Source organism: Echinops telfairi, unplaced genomic scaffold (assembly GCF_000313985.2).
Source record: "Echinops telfairi isolate 266 unplaced genomic scaffold, ASM31398v2 ScPeMD7_70;HRSCAF=299, whole genome shotgun sequence".
NCBI lineage: Eukaryota > Metazoa > Chordata > Mammalia > Afrosoricida > Tenrecidae > Echinops > Echinops telfairi.
In genome coordinates, this window is record NW_022103968.1 from 71,671,046 (window position 1) to 71,691,453 (window position 20,408).

Below are 20,408 nucleotides of genomic sequence, written 5' to 3' on the forward strand. Positions count from 1 at the left end.
GAGTTAACTTGTGTTTGCACGTATATTATTTTATGCACTTTGTAAACCTGAAGACAACATGTTCTTTATAGGAGCTGGTTGCACAGGATAGTTTTGGCTTGAAATAGTCAGCAAGGTATATTAATTGTTTGGTCAAGTTTTCTAATTCAGTCCATGGTAGTCTAGACTGGCATTGTTTTTTCTAGAAATTTGTCCATTTGTCCTTCCTAGGCTTTACAATTGTTCAATTGCACAATCGTTCAATTTACAAAGTTCAATTTTTCTAAGTATTGTTCTTTTTTAAGTTTCCATTGGGTATTTTGACATTTTCCACCCTATTTCTTATTTGCATCCTCTTTTTGTTAACTTTCTCAGTGGTTAATGGTTTTGTTAATCCTTTCAAAGAATCAACTTCGTGTTTTCTACTGGGTTTCCAGTTTCATTGATTTTTTGCTCTAATGTTGACTGCTGGTGGTTGTACACTTTTGCTGCTCTAATTGTTGGGGTAAGGTGTTGATTTTGGTTCTTTCGATATTTATTGCTACAAATGGTCCTCTGGGTACTGGTTTTCTTGTAACTCGAATTGTGGGCATGTTTCTTTTTTCTTCTCGACTCAAGGAATTTCTGAAATTTATACTATTATCCAGTAGTCTTAAGCAGGGTATTAAAATCCCCTGTATTTCCACCCCCTTGATCTTCCTATTGTTGATTTCTAATTTTTTTTATTTCTAATTTTATGGCAATGTGATCTGAGATGCTTTGCAATATTTTGAGTTAAAATTTATTGATGCTTGTTTTGTGGCCTAATGTATTATTTTGAAGAATTTTTTTTCCTGAAGAATGTTTTAGATGCATTTAAAAAGTAGGTATATAGTCCTGTTGTTGGGTGGTCTTCTGTAGGTTTACGAGGCCAAGCTGGTTGATTGTGTGTTGTTTCGTTGTGTCGTTTGAGTTTCTTTCTACTTCTAGCCATCATCTCAATGTGTCTTATTATTCTTTTTCGCTTGCGTTCTTTTGACTATGCAACTTGCTACTTTGTTCGTTGTATTTATTTTGGTGCTCATTAAATCTTTACATAGGATTTTCAATGGCTGGTTTTGTTTTGAGAAGTAGATAGCCAGATCTTTGGAGGTGCTTTGGGGTGGACTTGAACCTCCAATCGTGGTAACACTAACCATTTGTCCCATTCAGGGACTTACTGTAAGCTGCTCTTGTGTGCCAGTCAAATCCTACTCACAGGGACCCAATGTGTCAAAGAGAACTTCTGCAAAGGGCTTCCCAGGCTGTAACCATTACAGGTCCTTTCTCCTGCAGAGCCGCTTGGTAGGATCAAGCCACAGACCTGTTTAGCAGCTGCACACTTAGTCATTCCACCACCCGGATTCTGATTCCCTGTGGATTATTTACCTTCGAACAGGCTGTGGGTTTGGGGAGAAGTTAAAAAGCAACAGAAAAGTTTCTGGACAATTTATAGCTCAAGAGGTGCTTCCTGGAAAGTCATTTGGATGGGGAGTAGCCAAATGGCCGAACATGGATTTAAAGGGGGAAAGTGGTGGCACTCTTTGGGTTCTTAACATGGCTTGAGACATTTGTTCGAAGAAATGAGTAAGGTTGGATTGTTTCCTGCCGACCACCCTCTCACCCTAAGAAATCCTAGGCTCTTCACTCCTCAGGGAGCTCCCGCACTAGTCCACTACCTGCAGAGCATCCATGTCATCAAGCTGGTGCTGGACCACAGAATCCCCATAGAACAGGACAGAACTGCTTTTGTGAGTTTCAGCGACAGACTCTTTATGGGAATAGAAAATCCCATCTTTCTCCCACAAAGCTGATAGCCATTTCGAACTGTTAACCCAGTGCATTACCACTATCCCACCAGGGCTCCTATTTGGCTGTTAATATTACACAATGTAATCACCTCCATAATGAGATCTACTATGCACGATCATTTGAAAAGAAGTTTTGTTGGGGGTGTGACCTGCTGCCAATATAAGCGGACAATTTGGAAAAGGTTGCTTGCCTGTTCTGGAACTTGAGCCAATGGCCAGCAGCTCTATGGCCCATCAACCCTGAGAGTTGTCAGCCACCTGCTGACTCGGATTCCTCTGCCTCGGCAGCCACCAGCCTATGCTCCTCCTGCTGATCTGGGCTCACCAGCCCTCAGCTACTCAAGTCAGGCGAAAGCTCCAGCCTGACATGGACCCATGTGGCACCAGGCATGCTGCTACATCTGCGTGAGTCATTTTCTTTTCTCTTTTTAAAGTAGGAGCAGAGCGCCAACGCAGTCCCCCACTACCACAAATTATGCAGTCGAGCTCCCCACATTTGGGGAAATCGCAGGGGTCAGCACATCAGGAGTGCAGTGGACAAGCCTCGGCCTGGGAAACCACCTTCGTGATCACGGTGTCTCCCCTGCCAGGTGAGTCGTTTTCTTGGTGAAAATCTCTGTTTCACTGGTTTTGCCTTTCTAGCCTCCCTGGCGGTCTACTTATGTCAGTAATTTTGTACGCAAAGCGGTACACTTGTTTGCATAAAATTTGTTTTATATTGTAGGCCTGTCATTCTGAAGAAATTACTCACTTTACTCTCTCTAGTAGACATTTCAGGTATGATAAACTTTAATACACAGCTAACACTTACCCTGAGCCACACTCGGGATTACTGCCAGGGAAGGTAGAGAGAGGACCCAGCAGAGAGCCCTTTGCAGAGGGTCTTTGCCCGTCTCCCCGTTCTTCCTTATCATTGTTGCCACTTCCTCCGTGGCTCCCCAGAGTTCATGGTAACACATTTGTTTACTTCCTCTTCCACAGACATGAACATCGTAGCCACTGGCAACACGTGGCAGTCCCTGGGCGGTACACAGGGTTAGCTTGAGAAGTTCTAGCCCAAAGGGTAGATGTTTGGGCCCACTCTGCGGATCTGTGGAAGAAAGGCCTGGCAATCTGCATCTGGGAGAACCCCAGCCTTTGAAAGCCCCATGGAACACACTGCCCTTTGGCAATCACGGCAAAACTGAGATTTCATGTGTCAAGTCTGCCCATAAGGGCAAGTTCCCCAAACCTGCCCGACTTATTTTAGCTATATGTGCCTAGTTAGCACTTGAAACTGTTCACACACACACACTCACACAGACACAATTTTTAACAGTTGGTACTAAAAAGGGCACAAAACATTTCATTCATACTTTTCATAGCGATCATATGTTGGAAGATTACCCGTGTGATTTGTATGTTTGCATTGGATGGTGCTACCTCGACTAATTCCACAAGGAAAGGGAGTAGGGCAATTTTGCTCACTGTTCTTCACCTGGTACTTGGTACTGGCCCCCGGACACAGTAGGGGAGCTCTGACAGAGCCATTTTCCAATGTGCAGCCTGCTAAGGATATGTGATCTAACTTAAATGCTAAGTGCCAAATCTGACAGACCCCACAGATCACAGTATGAAAAAGAAGTCACCCTCCTGCCTCTCCTCTCTCCTTCCACCACCTAGTTCTTATCCCTAGAGGCAGCCCAGTGACCATAATCTTTACTAATGACTTTTAAATGGGAATTTCTGTTAAAATGAGAAAAAAGTTAAAACTATACCTCACGGAATATAATAAACCTACTTACCTAAATACATATATAAATATTCACATCACTATTAAAAACAATCTGTCTACTTCTGTCATCCCAATCTCACCACCAAGTCTAAACAAGCCCACATTAACCATATAAAGACGCTGATGGCCCCAACAACACAACTGTTCAAAGCCTGCCCTTTCCCCAGTTTAAAACACTTGCCATGAGCCGATGACTAAGCAGAGTAGGGGCAGGGGTTATGTCTTCTGAAGCCTGACATCAGCTCCATCTGGGAGAATTAAAATGGGTCAGGGGATACGTTTTTAGCTAGAAATATGTAATGCTTTTCAGTAAAAACCAATAATGAATGTATACTATGTGTCAGACTAAGACCTTTATATGTATACATTTAAACCTCTCAATGACCCTGAATTAGGTACTATAAATATTGACATTTTAGGAACGAGTAAAGTGAGGCAAGAAGGAGAATCCTATGTCTGAGGTTACTGGAGTGAACAGGGGGGCCGGGGGGTCTTGACTCCCAGTCTGAGCAGAGAACCAGCTCTTCTAACACAAGGTAACCACAACCTTGGAGGGTTGCGCCCTCCGTCGCTCCTTCCAGGACCTGGCACAATGCAACTTTCAAGTATTCATGGATTGAAACACTTCTCTGGATGTTGAAGGTGGGGAGAGAATGCTGCTATCCTTTTGTGCCTGTAGGCCTACGCCCTCTGTTTAGAGAACATTCGAGGAACAAAGGCCAGCTCTGGAGGAAGCCAAAGGTCCTAAAGGCCCTACAGGGATGGATTGGAACCAGAAGGCTGTGCATGCTCAGGGCAATCAGGTGGAGGCTTGATGTGTCACGTCTACCCACAAGGGCAAGTTCCGCAAACATCAAACTGACAGACACATCTGTGTCAAGTGTAATCCTGGATTCCTGCTCCACTCCTTTTGCCAAATAATTCTTTTAGTGCTTTAATATCAGAGTATCTGACTACCTGTTGATTTTTTTTGTTTTTGTATTTGTTGTATGATGAAAGAATTATTAGGCCAGGCACCCAATCCTAACCTGGAGGTAATTCCCATGCAGGAGTGTAGGAGATATTTGATTGCTTCCAACTGGGTTTGACTTAGTTCCATCGCTGGGACTAGGGGAGTAATAGTCTTTTTTTTTAATTTTTATTTTTTATAGTCTTCTTTTGATTTCTAAGTGATCCGTGCGGGTGACTTTCAGTACCCAGAGGTAGGGGCTTGCAGCATGGGAAGCACCTACGCACATTCCAATCACCTTGTCTGGATGTAACCTCTAAGGGCTACTTTGCTAGAGTTTTCTGTATAACTAGTTTTCCCTCTTTGGAATTTTAGTAGAAAAATAAGAGATCTGCTGGGAAATTGCAAGAAAAATAATTACCGGTATATAGTGCCAAGTTCAGTCAGACCTGAATCCATGTGAGTACTCAATAGATAAGCCCTGAAATGGAAACCTGGCACCATAATTTAAATGTGGCACACACCGAGGCTTCAGGGTTTCTCTCTCCCAGTCCCCAAGTACTAAGCAACACAGGGGGTTGTAACTGAGTCAAACAGCTATTTTAATCCCTTTATATAAGAGATACAAATGGGCCAAAGGACCAGACAGATCACAAGCCAGAAATCGGGATCTGGTCATGGATGAGAGTCAGTTTTTAAATGTATTTTCATTTCTTCCAAATAGGCCCAGAAAGCAGCCTTTGCTGGCACAGATTCTCGAGAACATATTCCTATGTGGCTATGTGGTTTGAGTTTTGTACCCATATAAAACTAAATGCTGGGGCCAGGACAGATGACTGGATTAGGAAGAAGACACAATACTCATTCATGGTACAAAGCTCGGGGAACAGAGCAAGGCTGACCAGCCCCAGGTGCCCATGTCTGGGTCCTGGCAGGGCTGGCAGTGCAACACAAAGGACCACAGCTCATAGGACAGGGTACTTCACTAGTGACATGACCACAGACCGTGAAACCCAAATGTAACCCATCACTCATCTCCATCACAGGTGCCAACTGCCACATTCACTCCACACACCCATGGGTCTGTGGCTCCCACTGTCTTCCACCTTCACAGCAACACACGGCTGCCAGGGTCTCCATTCCAAGCACGCGTCGCACCGAGTGGGTGCTGGTGCCCCTTCCAATCCCTGTTCTCACTTCCCAGGCACGTTTTCTTAAAGTCAGTTACGTGGAGTCCGGCAGGCGAAGTCTCAAGTGAGCAAACACTACTAAGAGGATTCAGTCTTTCCACTGAAACCAGGTTTACCCAGTTCAAAGACATGAGGGGCGCGTGGCAGTGTTGAATACTAAGACAAATGGCTCTTCATGGCACTGATGCCCTGACCATGGGCCCAGGGAGACCATTTTTAATAGGATTTCTAATCTAAAGCACTGGTCAAAAATAGGTCATGTCCAGAATTCAGAATGCTGTCAGTATGGAAGAGAAAGCAATCATTCTAAGGCAGACCCAAGAGCCAGTGGTTATACTGCGTACCCTAGCAATGATAGGTAGAGCACACAAATGGAAACCTAAAGGGATGAAAGACTGGGGGCCTCCCCTGCTTTTCCTTTCCTTGAATCATCCATGCCATCTCTTTAATCATCCAAACCCTCTTGCTCACAAATGAACTCTGGCTTTAGGCAATGTTTCTTCTAGTGGGTGACAAAGTTAGGTAAGTTGGCTGTGTCCTTTCAGGAGACCTTCTTAGGGGCAGGAACAAGAAAGCCAGGTTAAATCTGCAATTTTAATGATTATGTCACTCCCAATTAAGCCATCTGAGTATTCCTAGAACCCAGCAGGGAAACACCAGAACAATGCTGCTTAGCTCTGGGCAGGAAAAGGCTGACAGAGGAGGGATGGACTGATGGACCCACAGAACCTGCTCTGTGGGGAAGGGATCTATGACCATTTCTTCTCCCTGGCCCCAGGGCAACCCCACTGAAGAAAACGCAGAACATTCTCTCCAGCAGCAAGACCCTTCTCTTTAGAAGACAAGTGACAACAACCGCCTAAACAATCTCACTGGCAGCTCAGGTATTCTGCAGAAGCTGAGCAAGCAAAGGGCTTCCTGCACTGCCTCGCAGTTTCTTCTTCACAGTCCCCGAGGAGTGCTTTCTTCTCACACATTTATTCTTCCAGGAAACTGCTGTTACACTGGGCACCACTACTCCTTTCTCCCACTGATCCCCCAGGTTCCACCCTTCCTGTCCGGGTGGCCCCTTAGTGCTGGCACTTGCCTACACCCAGGTACATTTTGGGGTCCTGGTTCTGCATCGCCCTGTGTACGCTTTGGCAGTAAGGGGGAAATCAACTCTGTACCTGAACCAGGGGGGAGGTGGATCTAGCAGCAGGTGGGCCAGGTACCTGGACTTGTGTCATTCCTGACCTAGGAGGTTCCTAGGAAACTGGCCCTCTCTTAACATGCCCCACACTCCAATGAGGTTTCTGCATGTTGTGCAGAATAGGTATGACTATGAATACACAGAGCCAGTCCATGGGGAGTCATGTCACATAAACAGGATGTTTCAGAGCCTTCTGGGCTTCACAACAGGCTTGGCTCAGTTACCAACACCAGACAGTCCTTTTTGTATAACCAGTTTTTCCAGTGACACTTCAATGCTGGTGTTATAGTTTCAGATATAAAGCCAAAATGACAAAAACACCAAGTCCCTCAAACTGAGCAAATAAATAATAACATGGGTCTACTGCCTGGGAACTCCAGCTTAAAAGAGAGGCAGAGATACTAGCAAACACACTAAGAGCAGCTTGGGGTTAGCTGTGATGGTACCTGGGTGGCAGTAGATGGAGTGGATTGAGGTGGGGATTTGTAGTGATGCTTGGCTGGGGCCTCCTCTCAAGCCCAGGGAGTCAGCGTGGGTGAGGGGTGCCGACTAGGTGTAAACATAAAGACATACACACTGTTCTCCCAAACAGCATGGGGTGGTCAAGGTCCTTGCATCAGACGAGGAGCTGCCTCTGGAAACTCCAGGTGCCTCCTCTGACTGCTGGCACCGGCAGGGGTACCAGTGACTCGATCCCAAGGGCACACAACTTTGAGTCAGCTGCTCGTTTCAAGCTTCATTCAAGACAGGGCAAGGCGCCCAAGAAGTTAGTCTCTATGTGACGAGAGGAATGTGGAATTCGTTTGTGTCGAAGATCAAGGGCCTCTTGGGAGGGTCTGGGTCCCTGTCAGCCATGTGAAGCAATTTGAAGAGCCCGGTTCCAATGTTCATTGGGATTCCCATGATGATGCATTCAGACACTCCTGAAAAGAACCAGAATAGTGATTAGAACAAGTCTGGGATGCAGGAGGGTTTTCAGAAGGAGTTGGAGGACCAGCTTCTCTCACATCAAACGGCTCCACGTGGGCAAGTCACTGTGCCACCAGTCTCTACAATAGGGGTGGTTGTGCACCGAGGCCTAAGGGAGCTGACAGGGAAGGCACAGTGCCTGCTCATGGCCAGGAAGCCGGAGAGAGCTCAGCCAGTTCTCCTCTTCCATGCGCGCACTTGGTAAGACCCACCTTGGATACACTAAACTCAGACAGTTAGTTACAGGATTGACTAAGGGAGGTTTCCTGGGAACCCCGAGTCTGCGGCCCAGAGTTTTCCTTAATGGAGGGCCTGAGTTGAAATGACTCAATGACAGCGAGTTTGGTTGTGGTTTTAGGGGTTTTTTTTTGTTTTGGTTTGGTTTTCGGGGACCTAGAAGAAAAGCGGACAGAAGTGTGCAGAAGCCCGGCACATTGGAAACAGGAACGGGAAGCTGTTAGCTGTGCTCGGGGCTGAGCACGGGGCTAGGCTTCACAGCATGGCCCTGGAGACTCACATCTCTAATCAGAACCACTCTAGAGGCACTATTCCTGTGAAGTCAAAATTCCACTACTGCTGTGGAATTAAAGACAGGCGGGGGCAGGGGTAGATTCCTTCTCAGGCTACATCTCAGTTTTTATAAGATCCAAATGTCAGGCTATTTATTCTGTAACTAATAAGTGCCTACTATGTATGTTCTTGGCTCTGCGCTGTCAAACACCAATAACCAAACTAAGAATCCGTGCACAATGCTGCCTCACACTGAGTTACTGTTCCAAGTGAATCAGCTGCTGGTGTGGTCAAGTCAGGGAGGAAGGGTGCTGTCTGGGGGCAGCTACAAGGGCACAGGGCGTCCTGGTTTTGCATTTGGGACAGCTATGCCTTCCTTGCTGTTCCCCTGGCTTTGGCCTTCACCCACCTCCCCGTTTCTCCGAACCCAACTGTCCTCTCCCTTTTCTTTCCTTTCACCCATTGACCCCAAAGAACGTTGCCATTTCTCTTTCATCTCAAACTTGGATCCCTTATGAAAGGAGAAAGCCAAGTTTAAAGACTAGCATATATTCGAAGGTCCTCATGGACCATCCCTTATTTAGCAAATCAATACCTGGGGGAGAGGTGAGATAGGAAATGGCCCCTAGGGAAGCTTTAGAGGGAGAATGGCCTCCAGGCACTGAATCGTCGCTTTGGGCCTGTCTTAGGTGGGCAGTTTATATAACTACTTTGGGGCTACAAGGTCCAAATGGCATGAGTAAAAGCCCTGCAGCCAGTAAAGCTTTGGAAGGCAGAAGACACTTCTGTGGTCACGCCTCCTCATGCTTCTCTCCCTAGAGACAATACCCAGGAGAGGCCAACACAGCCTGATGGAGACAGAATGCTCATGTGTGCCGAGAGAAGAAGCACTGCTACCCGTCCTTGAAGGCCGGGGCTGCAGGACCACTTCGCGATCCCATGGACTACTGTCTCAGCCCCTCGCTTAGGCACTTGCACATAAAACCATGGCCATGGGGTCAGTGGCGAGAACTACAATTTCAAGTTAGGAAAATTCTTCTATGTTCCGGGTGGATTTTTTTCTTCTAGGATCCATGCAATTGTGCCTACAGAGAGAAGCCTCTGATAGACATGCTCTCTGGTCGGACTTTGAAAACAGAAGAATGATGAATTCCACTTCCGTGGTTGATGGCTCCCCTTGCTCACCACCCACCCTCCGGGAAGCCTGGTCTCAGCCCGCACTGTCAACAACAGAAGCCCTTACTGATTTTTCTTGGAAGGCTGAACCTACCACAAACAGAGTCCTTCTGCCCAAAGTAGGCAGCGTCGAAGAGGTGGTCGGCCGTCTTCTCAAAGGATGCCAGCATCAGCACACTCTCCTTCATCTTTGCCAGGCCGAACCGTGTGATTCCCAGAACTTCACCCTGCGCCATGGGAGCGAAGCAGAGAGCTCAACCGCTGCTACGGAAGGTGAGAAACAGACCACCTCGCACACTGCCCTCGACAGAGTACCTCACACACAGGCTCCGGAGGGAAAGGGTTTTAACTCAGTCCCTGACAGCATGTGTCTACACTGAACTCGGGCAACTGAGACAATGAATTAGAAACACACAGAGACAGTATGTGAGTTTGTATGAAGATTAGAATTAAGGATCTAACAAAAGTAGAGAACTTCTGAAGATGTTCATTGGGGCTCAAAAACTAAGAACTGATAAATATAAATGCCTCAAGGTAGGAAAGAGGTTAAGTAAATTTAAGTATTTGCTTTCAAAGGTACATTGTACCATCATTAAAATAGTTTACAAAAACTCTAGTATAGAAAACACTTAGTGTTAAATTCAAAAAAATCAGGGCAAAAACTGCATGTACACTATGTACTGCCAATTACAGTAAAGAAAAAAAAGACACAGAGTAAGACCAGCCGAGAACCTCAAAGTAACAACCTTCATTATAGGGTGCTAGGTCCTATCTCCTCACCTAGATTCTAAATGGTCTAAAACACAGGCTTAGGAATGGATACATAGGGAAAAGCTGTTCCCCTTTGGCAGTCCTATAGGAAGCACTTTTTTTTTGTGGGGACAGGTAGAATAACCAACTGACCTAATCTCAGCTCCCCATTGCATGTCCCAAGTACTTACTCTCTACCTGGAAATGGCTAAAGAACTGTGATGAATGATAACACAGGAATAAATAACAAAGAAGCATCCTGGGCTTTTGGCAATGGCTAGTTAATGCTCAGGAGCTTTGATGGCATAGTGAGTCAGGTGTTGGGCTGCTAGCTGCAAGGTCAGCAGCTCAAATCTACCAGCCACATCTCAGGACTAAAATGAAGCTTTCTGATACCATAAGGATTTGCAGACTCAAAATCCCCAAGGAGCACGGGCTGTTATGAGTAAGCATTGACTCAGGTCGGTTTCAGTATCTCCATTACAGTGAGAGCAATGGATATACATATGGATTGTGATAAAAGCTGTGAAGAGGCCCCAATAAAAATACTTTTTTTTTTAAAGGAGCAGTGATAGTGCAGCAGTCGAGCACAAGCTGCTAAAGGAGAGGTGGGCATTCAAATGGCCAGTGGCTCTACAGGCTTCCCACGGACCTGGCCCTCTACTCACGTAACCATGCAGCAAACACAACCCTCGGAGGCGGTCCTCCTGCGGCACGTGGGCTCGCTCTAAGATAGATTTCACAAGGGGTGGCCCTCTATATCAAGTTTTGCTTTAGATATAATGTATAACAAAGAAAAATAAAAACAAGCTTCCCTCCTCAGTTGGTTAAAACTAGATGTAATAGTGTGTCATAAGGTTGTAATTCTTTTAAAATGTTTTTTTTAATTTAAAAATTTTTTACTTATAATTAAAAAATCATACAATTGAATAATTTAAACATATTAAAGAGTTGTGCAATCACCACTACAATAAACTTTAGAACATTTTCTTCTTTCTTATACTTTTTACTTGTATAAGACTTTTTAATTCATATTAGCTCCAAAATTCTCCCCAGGCTCTTCTGCCCCAATAAACTATTAATCCATACTACAGGAATATGCTGTGTTTTTATAGATTTAACAACCCTAGAATTCGTATAAAGAAAAACATTCAAAACTAAAAAGCAAAAAAAAACCCCCAAAACATAAAACCCAACAGTAACAAACAGGGAAAACTCAGTTTAAAAGATAACAGAATACAAACAGTAGAACACATTTTAAATGGGTCAAAAGGGACAACAAATGATACGGTGCTCAATTTCAACCTACATCTGCATTAATCCACTTTCCAGTGTTACTCATATGTCTGGTCAAAGGGCAGAGGGGATTCACCGGAAGCATAATCCACGTGGGGACCCTGCAAATGGACTTTGGGCTTTCCCTGTCATCTATAGCCTTCTGCACTGCGCTAAGCTCTAGTACTGTCCCTCTTCTGATCCTCGATCTTATATTTATCAAATGGATCACACAGGCTAGTATGTTTTTTCCGTGTGGACTTACCATCACCTCACTGAGATGGCTACAATGTTTTAAAATAAGCCTTTATGACCTTATTCTTTCTGACAGCTGGGCCAGCCATGCTCTGATTTCTTCACCACACAAACTTGCATTTTCTATTCTAAGATTTTACTAGAACATCCAGTGCAAATACTGGGCTTTGGCTTTTGGATACCTGTGTCATCTTATTTACTCAGTGAAGATCAGTACCATCACTGCACTCTCCACAGGCCTTCAAATCTCTGCAGTCTTATTTCCTGGAGCCTCATGTACCTTGTAGGTCATCAGATCAGAGAGCAGCATCACATGTCTCCTGTCAATGCTCATGCCGTGGTTGACCATCGTGTACTGGATCTCATTGATGATTGTGGTACGGGCCGCCTCAATGCCCAGAGTTTTCTCCACCTGCCAAGAACTAGAGATAAGTAAAAGCAGCCACGTTGAGGATGCTACTGCGACTCCTCCTTTGCCTGGTATGTTTGAAGGAAACTTGATGCCGTTTGCCACAAATGCATTTCTGAGCATTTTTATTGGAAGACCCAAACAGCGGGGACAGAGAAATGTGCTGAGCCCCGTTGAGGGCATGCAAATACACTAAAGGGAGACAGCCTGACTGTACCTTGCCCCTGCCCCGTCCAGGTACCTCATAGGTGTTGTTGGAGGTGGTCTGAGTGCCCTTCACCCCATGAGTGGCCATAACAGCCCGCAGGTTATCGCCTTCCACTAGGAGCTTGTACTTCTCCTTCCCACTCTGCTCATCGATATGGATGACAGCTCTGGACACCTCTGGAATGCCTTGCACCACCACCTGGGTTCAGAAACATGGCCGTGTGAATGGTCCCCTCCTTCCCAGCAGCCGGAGAGCCCACAGCAGCTAACAGGAGAACTTGGCATATGACAGCTTGGAGTGCCAGCCTCCATTTTTCAATGATGGTTATTAGTAGAATACTACACACAAAAAGTGCCTGTGTTTTGTGTAGGGAATAGAAGAATAAGCAGGCCAGTTTAGGGAGATAGGGAGAGGAATTAAACAGGTGACGTTGGTCTGGCGGTGCCAGGAAGGGGACCCTCTAGAATGGGGGAGCAGGGACATGGCACAGAAAATGGGACACTATACTCAGCCTCAGTCACAGAGGTGATGTCAGTGATGAGTCCTTTGGGTTCCCTGACACTGGGTGGTCACACTACAGGCAAATGCTCTTTCACTGCTTATAAACCTCAAGGCAATAGGCTGGGCAGGGGCCCAAGGACAGTTTCTTACCTTGGGAAGATCCTCCTTCAGGAACTGCAGCACATAGTACATGGAGCTCTTACTGTTCTCTCTGGGGGTGACGCACACCACAGCCTCGCCGTGCACAGCCACATCACCAGGCTTCACACGGAGCTTGGAGGTGCAGATGGAGTAGCGCACGGTCTCAGCGTTCACCTGTAAGGGCCAGGGCAGGCCACAGCAGAACATCACTGACGGCTCAGAGGCTTTGATTCCGATGCTTCTCAATGTGTTGTCACTAAGACCAGGCTTAATGGTCAGATATGACTGGTGGAAACCCGTAGAATATGGCCCTTGGTCATCCTTTAGGCCTGGGACGGAAAGCATTCTTGGGGCTTAATTTTCAGTCAAACAATACACTAATCTATGAGGGGAACAGCTACACTAAAGAGGCAAGCACTCCTTAGAAAAATCAGCCATTACAGATCAAAAGGGCATAATTTACTCAAGGTTCAGAGGTTTGAGAAGAAAGAGGCATGGAAACACAGGGGTGAAGGATGAGTGGGATTACATTTGGGAGACTGCAATGAGATGAAACAAAATGTGTACAAATTGCTGAACAGAAAACGGATTTTCTCTGTAGAACAGACTTTCTGGTCATTTTTTTCTCTCCCCCTTAAATGTTAATACAGTGAACCCTCGCCACTTCGCGCTTCACTCTATCGCGGTTTTTGCGTAACAGCACCCACTGCCTACACCCGCTCCTGCAGAGGAAAAAGACGGCGACCCACCTGTAGAGTACATCCCTTAAGTCATTTCATAGGCTATTGATTACAGTATTTGTAAGAACTATGTATAATAATACTGTATATGAAATATGTAATACTGTAAACTAGATGCCATAAATAATATAATAAATAATAAATGATAATTGTAACGTCCAAAATGTTTTACTGTATTTTCCCTTTTTCGTTTACTAAATTGGGTAATACGAGTGTAATGGTGACTAAAGGGGGTTTTTTATGTCCTCTATGCTCTAACTACGAAAATATTTGATTTACAAATAAGGAATCCTACTTCGCGGAATTTCATTTATCACGGTAGGGTCTAGAACCGATTAACCACGATAAACGAGGGTTCACTGTACCATAGATACAATGTATATCTATGTACTGTGTATGTAACCGAAAATCAATTTTGAATAGTCTAACCATAAGTCAGACTTATGTAACAGAAAATAGTCTAACCATAAGTTAGACTATTCAAAACTGATTTTCGGTTACATATCCAGTACAGACAATGGGGACAATGCAGGAGAGTGGTGCTTCATTGTTATGCAAGGGGATGGTAGCTGGCGTTGACTTGACAGCAGATCACAACAATAAAAGATTTAACTACCTGAGGGGCGGGGGGTGGGGGATCTGATAATCTTTCAACTGTTACTTCCCCATACAAACCAGTATAAGAAGCCAGGCCAACCTAGCCACCTGCCTATACGAGAGGGTACCCCCCAAAATCAGAAGAGCGGAGCTTTCACAATAAGCATTTTTCACCCTAGGCGAGCACCAAGGGGCATCTCCGGGGAAGGTTCTCTTGGTGGCAGTGGATCTTTTTGTAAACCTTGTTTTCTTGGGATGGCCAATTTCAGAGAACACGTGCGGCTGTGAAATGTTGTTTCCTCTCAGGAACAATGCCGCAGAAACTGCTGTGATGGTGAACACAGTTCACAAGGACAGCGCTGCGGGGAAACTCAAGTGTAGGAGTGGTTTATTGTTTCAAAAAAGGTGAAATGTTGATTGATGACAAACCTCCTTCTGGATGTCACCAACTTCCCAAATGAATGAAAATATCGACTGGTAGTACATTTGGAGCTTGTTCTACGAGGTCAGACTCTTAATCAAGGTTTCTATTTAGAGGTTCTGAAAAGATTGTGTAACAGTGTGGAACCGAAAAAAAAACTGATTTGTGGCAGATGGGGGACTGCTTTTGCCACCACAACAATGCATCTTCTCACACAGTCATCTCAGTATGCCAGTTTGGGGCAAAAATCAGCATGCCTCTCTTGCCCCACATACCACTCATCTGACCTCGCTCTGTGTGACTTATTTTTGTTTCTGTGAATGAAGATGGGCATGAAAGGACAGAGATTTTACGACTTAGAAGAGGTGAAGCAAAAAAAAAGAAACGAGGAAGGTGCTGTCAGCCATTCATACAGATGAGTTTGAAAAATGTTTCCAAGACTCTGGCTGAACCAGAGGATGTACATTGGTACAGATAGGAACTAGAAACACAGGGAATCCAGGGCGGATGATCTCTTCAGGACCAGTGGTGAGGTGGGGTCGAAAGGGGGAACCGATTAAAAGGATCTCATGTAACTTCCTCCCTGGGGGACGGACAACAGAAAAGTGGGTGAAAGGAGATGTCAGACAGTGTAAGATATGACAAAATAGTGATTTGTAAATTATCAAGGGTTCATGAGGGAGTGGGGAGGAAAAATGAGGATCTGATGCCAGGGGCTTGAGTGGAGAGCAGATGTTTTTAAGAATGATGAGGGAAATGAATGTACAAATGTGCTTTACACAATTAATGTACGTACGGATTGTGATAAGAGTTGTATGAGCCCCTAATAAAATGATTTTTTTTTTAAAGAATGGAATCGCAGATTTGACAAATGTATTAAGTATAACGGAGAGTACTTTAAAGGTGATTAGGTTGTTCTGTAAAAAAATTTAAATACATAGCTTTGGGGAGGGGATAATTCTGGGTTTTGCGGGGTGTCCCCTCGTATGTCCTATCACAGCAAGGCATTATTAGGTGCTGGGAACTACAGTGAGTCTGACACTGTCTTTCTTTGTGGTCCATCCCAAAATTATGTCACTGTGACTTAGTACTGTGCATAACATCTCAACTAATTTCCTCTGGGTCTTAAGAAAGCAAGAGTGTCAGGATAAGGTTTATGAAGGGAAATTGGGAAGTCACAATAGAATCACACAGAACAGAAATCCAACAAGAGCCTTTACCAATGCATCTTCCCTTGCTCTTGCCACAGTTTGCCAGCACCTATCTTGAGACCAAGAAAGGGTGACTTCCAGTACACATTACCACGGACTCACTTCCAGCCTCAGCAGTCTGATCCGTTCCAGGGAGAGCTTGACCAGAATAAAGCAATCGTCAGGAAGAAACACTTCTTCAATATACTCGGAAATCTGCAGTGCCAAAAGATCAGAATGTGAGTTCCCCCTGGCCTAAAAGCACCCCCTTTTTAAATTGCTTTAAGGGCCGGGAGAGGTAGAACATAACTAACTGGTAAATCAGATGCAATTCGCTGTCTGATTTCCCCGTAAGCTGCTGTCTTAGTTCCTTGTTATCAACAGAGATTTCTTGTTACCTCTCCCAAAAGGGTTTTTTCAATTCTCCCTTTCACGAGGCGAGCATAATCAGCGTCGTCATCTTTGTCCAGCTGAGCTGTGATAATCGGAGTGCTGAGAGAGAGAGAAAAAGGATTACAGCCTCAAAATTAGCCAGTGTGAAGACCATGGCCTTGCTAAATATGAATACTATACCCACTCCTTTTTTATCAACATGGACAGGTCCCAAATATTAGGTCTTTACGTGAAAATCAATGTTATGCAAAAAATGGAGGATAATCACATAAGACCACAGAATGGAGGACGACTACAATAAACAATTGCCAGGTACAACATTACATAACTGCCAAATTCTATCATTATCTAACCGATAAACCACTGAGAATCATCGCCCAGCCAAGCTGACATATAACCTGAACCATCATTTAGAAAAACCTCACCGCCATGGAGTTGATAGGGACTCAGGGTGACCCTACCGGACAGGGGAGAAAAACCCCGTGAGTTTCTGAGATTGTGACCTTTTACAGGAGTAGAAAGTCCTGTCTCTCACTCTCAGAATGACTGAAGGTTTCAAACTGCTGCCCAACTCATAACCACGGTGTCACCAGGGCTGCTGCCTTAACCATCGGCCAGCACTGTCGGCGCCTTGCAGCCCTGTTACTGCCGGATGTGCATTGTTAACATGCAAAATAACAGGACAACAGATATCTCACTATTGCTATAAATGCCAACTGTCAGACAATGACACAGTCGTTAAGGAAGGACTAGGTGCACTCGGAAAGAAAATAACCACGTTTACTGTGTGGCAGGGCTGCACTTTGATCTCACAACTACTCGCTTCAACGCTGAAAGAGAAAACCCTTCCTTACAAAGGCCTTGGGAAAAGTCAAGCCTCCAGTAACTAGTAGATTCCAACGAAAAGGTTTCAACAAATGAACGATGTGCTGGAGGTGCTCACTAGTCTATGAAAAGCAGCTTGGAAGCCAGCCACCTGGCCAATTCAATGACAGAGATCAGATGGTGATCCAAGCATATGCAGAAACTATCAGATAATACTGCTGATATCATATGCAAGTAAAATTTTGAATTAAACAAACAAAAAAGCATAGCAATACAATGACGGGGAACTACTGTCAGTACACTGGGATCTTTGGTCTGATTTGATTCAGAAGCGGGCGTCGAATGAAGGACAGCACTGCTGATGTCATCTTGCTAGAAGCAGAGATGTCTGCTTGTGCTTCGCTGTCTGGGAAAGGAGACGGCTATGTGCGCAGCAGAGTACAGCTAACCCTGTGAACGGGGCAGTGCTGCAACACTGTGTTCATCCGGGCCTGCACACGGACCACGGAGCAGGATAGGGGATGCTCGAAAATCAGCAAAGGCACGTGTCGGAGCTGTATCCTTTTATCATTATATTTTAATCCATGTTCCCATTCGTTTCTCAAGCCCCATGGGCAATGAAGAGGAGTGTGGCATCAAGAAAGGAAGAAGACTCTTCAACAACCTCCAACAGGCAAATAACCCAACCTGACAGTGAAGGGCTTGAAGCCGTTTCTGATGAAGACTAAACTACAGCCTTCAGTACGGATTCTACATCAAGAAAGCAAAACCCTTCACAACTGCACAAGTACACGGCATCACAGTAAATGGCGCAGAGTGAGTCACCACAGATCGCTCTGTACTTGGGCCTATGATAAAAGTCCGAGGAGATGGCAGTTAGGAAGTCAAACAGCAAATTATATTGGGCAAACTGGCTGCAAAAGATCTTTTTGAAAAAGTGATCAGGAAAAAATAAATAGATAAAAATGAGAGTGAAAAGTGACAAGGAGGAAATAATAATGGGTACAAGAATGAAGAAAATGTTAAAACTGAATGTGGTAATGACTGCATAACTCTTTTTAAAAGCAGAGACGAGATTCTGAAGACCGAGGTGCTCCTGCCCAAGCTACAGTGCTCCCACTTTCGGGCGCCCCCTCTGCATGTTAAAGCTGGACACTGAGTAAGAATGATGGATGCAGAAGGGCAGTCTTTGAAATATGGTGTTGGCAAAAATATTACATACACCATGAACCAACAAGCATGTCTGGAAAGTGCGGCCAGAATACTCCTTAGGCATAGGCAGGTTTCACATTCTTTGAACGTGTGCTCAGGAAGGACTCGTTCCCACGGGTCACACGGAAAACTAGAGGGCTAAGGGAAAGACCTCACTGAGACAGGTGGGCACAGGGACTGCAGGAGTGGGCTCCAGCCTCAGAGCAACAACCAGAGGCTGGGGCAGTGGTTTGTCCTTTGTAGAGAGGGGTCACCAGAAGTCAGCATCCACTTCATGGCTCCAACCACAGTAATTTAAACTTACTCTCCTGGTTGTATCTACACAGGGTCTTTTCACCCTCAACAAAACGCGGGCAGGGCCATCTGGGGCCCTCTGATTTAAGTAATGAACCCAGAGAGTGAGGCCCCCTTTAGACTGCATTTCATATTTCACTAGTTGCTGTGAAAAGAAATACTTTTCGCTCAGTTTTTGTCTTTCACGTCTCTCACGGTTTCCTCCTCTGGGGTTTACTGGGCAGCTGCTTTCCCACTGACAGAACACGCAGTGAAGAAGAAAGGGAAAATCTGAAACTGAAGAAGTGGGTGTGCTGCAAATTACCACTTTACAAGGTATTTTATGAGTGTATGCAGCTCAGAGATCTGATTGTGTAAAACTTGCTTCGTCTGGCATTTGTACGAGAGATAGCCTTGTAAGTCTATTTCCAGGTTCCTGTGCATTATTTGTTAGGGCAAGGCTGCTAGCCTCAAGGTTTAAATCCACTAGCCACTCTGAGTGAAAAAGGTAACGCTGTGTGCTCCACTAGAGATTTAAAGGCGATTCTGGGTTGCTATAAGTCAATAAACTTTATAGTATTGTATGCGGGGTTATTTTGGTTGGTAAATTATTTCTCATGATGATTCCATGTTCATGCAAATACTGCAAAATTCAGGTGCCCTAAAATGTATGCATCTGTCAAGGGATCCAGAAGATGGTGCAGAGGGACATATGTGTTCCACGTATGTATGAAAATTCATATTTCATAACAGAATTGCAGAAATGCCCACTTGCTTTAGTGTGCATTTCTACAATTCAGAGAATTATTTAGCATGGCTCTTCGAGCTATATATAGTCTTTGTTAAGACCACCAAACAAGCTCTATTTTCCTGAGGGCTCTGGGAAAGAAGGTGGGGGAGGTTACTGATTGTATTATCAGCTGGGAGTGATTGCCAGCCTGTTGGATATGGACTGAGGCCTATCTCAGAACAGGGAGTGAGAGCTCATCACCAGCAATAAAGGAGAGTCGGGAGTGGAGAACATCTCTCACATAGACCCTACACCTGCCAGACATCTGGCTCTTGGGACTTCGGTTGCAGCCTGTCACCTGACCAGATTTTACCATTTCGCAGCCTTGGGGATGAGGAAGATCCTCTGGATGGACTTTTAAATTTTAGATTTGGGACCCCACCACCCACAACGATGTGAGCCACTTTCCTTCATGCTTTGGGTTCTGTAGCCCTTATGGTGAACTGCAGAACCGGGGGTGTGAGGGATTAAACGAGGGCAAGAGTGGTAATTGGTGAGGGATAATAGAGCTGAATAATACATTTCTAAAGTGTGACATTGGGGAAATATTTAACCTTCATTTTCCTGGGACTACTCATTAATTTTTCTAAAATAAATTATTTCCACATTTCCATTGATGCAAATACATGGTATGAACACAAAATTAAGAGCAGAAAATAGGAATTTTGAAGTTGGTAGTGTGGAAAAGAAAATGTAGGAGGTGTAGAAGATGAGCCATCACCTGGAAGTATGTGAAAAACTTGGTAATTTACTGTGCTACTACGTGTCTAACAGCTTGCTCCACTTTGGGGGCAGATATGACTGCTGGCAACTTGGGGATTTCTTAAGCTGCAGGTTACCTTTAACTTTTCCAACTATGT

The 20,408-nt window shown here is 44.9% G+C and overlaps 1 protein-coding gene and 1 non-coding gene across 2 annotated transcripts in view; both read right to left on the reverse strand.

Moving 5' to 3' along the window:
* Positions 1 to 1,410: 1,410 nt before the first annotated feature.
* The window catches only part of POLR3A (RNA polymerase III subunit A), a 96,163-nt gene continuing 77,165 nt past the window's right edge, over positions 1,411 to 20,408 (reverse strand). The window contains exons 23-29 of the mRNA XM_013004249.3: positions 16,454 to 16,547; positions 16,179 to 16,271; positions 13,117 to 13,281; positions 12,499 to 12,663; positions 12,129 to 12,260; positions 9,663 to 9,795; positions 1,411 to 7,836 (exon numbers count right to left, since the gene is read on the reverse strand). Of these exons, the coding sequence (XP_012859703.2) occupies positions 7,688 to 7,836; positions 9,663 to 9,795; positions 12,129 to 12,260; positions 12,499 to 12,663; positions 13,117 to 13,281; positions 16,179 to 16,271; positions 16,454 to 16,547 (931 nt within the window). The 3' untranslated portion in view covers positions 1,411 to 7,687. The remainder of the gene's footprint in view (positions 7,837 to 9,662; positions 9,796 to 12,128; positions 12,261 to 12,498; positions 12,664 to 13,116; positions 13,282 to 16,178; positions 16,272 to 16,453; positions 16,548 to 20,408) is intronic.
* On the reverse strand, positions 2,244 to 2,406 carry LOC115870049. The gene has a single exon (XR_004046518.1). It is a non-coding gene; the product is annotated as a U1 spliceosomal RNA (small nuclear RNA).